The sequence below is a fragment of the Cyprinodon variegatus genome, unplaced genomic scaffold (genome assembly GCF_000732505.1).
Source record: "Cyprinodon variegatus isolate N-32 unplaced genomic scaffold, C_variegatus-1.0 Scaffold625, whole genome shotgun sequence".
NCBI classification, from domain to species: domain Eukaryota; kingdom Metazoa; phylum Chordata; class Actinopteri; order Cyprinodontiformes; family Cyprinodontidae; genus Cyprinodon; species Cyprinodon variegatus.
The window spans coordinates 479,003-480,338 of NW_015151078.1; the positions used below are offsets into that span (position 1 = coordinate 479,003).

General features: G+C 41.6%; 1 protein-coding gene across 2 annotated transcripts in view; it reads left to right on the forward strand.

Moving 5' to 3' along the window:
• The window catches only part of dpp9 (dipeptidyl-peptidase 9), a 41,494-nt gene that overhangs the window by 6,230 nt on the left and 33,928 nt on the right, over nucleotides 1–1,336 (forward strand). For both annotated transcript variants that reach the window (XM_015393112.1, XM_015393113.1), the window contains exon 5: nucleotides 779–952. In XM_015393112.1, coding sequence (XP_015248598.1) covers nucleotides 779–952 — 174 coding nt within the window. The remainder of the gene's footprint in view (nucleotides 1–778; nucleotides 953–1,336) is intronic.

Consider the following 1,336-nt stretch of genomic DNA (forward strand, 5'->3'; position numbering starts at 1 on the left):
AATACCCAACAAACGTCACTATAATGCATCTTGCTACACAGAAACAGCAAGAAAAACAACAACCATGGCAGATCATGATGCGGAGAGCGGAATTTATGTTTAACCATATTGAAAAGAATGTATTTTTATGGTTGGAAAAGACTGCTAGTTGCACGCCGGCCCCTACCATCCATGTTTACACGCTGGCCTGTGACGTCATTACGTCCTCTACTGCGCATGCGGGACACTTGCGTTGTATGACTGCAGTTCACACAGGAGATCACGTACAAGTCGCATATAGTTGGAAATATAAACAGCAACGTAAAAAAATCGGATTTCGAAAAAAAATCGGAATTTAGCATCAAGGCCTGCAGTGGGAACGTAGCCTAAGGTTATGTTGGACCAAAAAAAGTGTTTTTCATGATTTCTTATAGAAGCACTTTAGTTATTTTTCTTAATATATTCAGGCAAGTTGGCGTTTGTTGTTATTATATTGACATAAATGACATTAAAATATCCATAAAAGATCCATTAAAGATGCCTAAGGTAGTGAGCAAATGGTGGAATAGCCCTTTAGGCGTTTCTTCATTTGAAAAGCAAAAGTAATAACAAATGCTAACGCAGCCTATCGAATGCTGACCCCTGACAGGACGCTCACGCTCGCCAACAAGTGCGGGAGTGCCACTTACTGGCTGGGAGGAGTTAAACGTAACGCTATCAGTTTAAATGAGAAAGTAGCTTTTATTTTTTAGGAGACTCAATATCTAGAATGCAAAAATGGTTCTTTCCAATCTCGCAGGCCACGCCGCACCAAGGGGCTTACTCTCGAGAGGAGGAGCTGCTAAGAGAACGTAAACGTTTGGGAGCGTTTGGAATCACCTCCTATGACTACCATGACAAGACGGGCCTGTTCCTCTTCCAGGCCAGCAACAGTCTCTTCTACTGTCAAGATGGCGGCAGTAACGGCTTCATTGTGAGTTCATCTTTTTTTTTAATCCCTGTGCATTCTTTCCCCTCGTCTGACAACGATGAAGCTAAAGCAAACCGAATGTAGGGAAGGTGGGCGTCACATATTTCATAACAATAATACATTTTATTTATAATGCACTTTACATTAAAAATAATATCTCTAAGTGCTTTCGGCTTCAGGTTGGGTTTAGGTGAGAAAATCTCTGCACGTACTGAGACAGGTGCTTAGAGAGGCTGAACCACTCTGAGCTGGAATTACCATGAAAATCAGAGTGGAGGATGTTTCAGTTTTTTCCACATGGAAGGCTGGTACAGATGTGAGTCAGAAGACTTGGAAATGTTTAGAACCAGACATGTTTTTCTTCTTTACGTGTCTGCACTGCTTTGT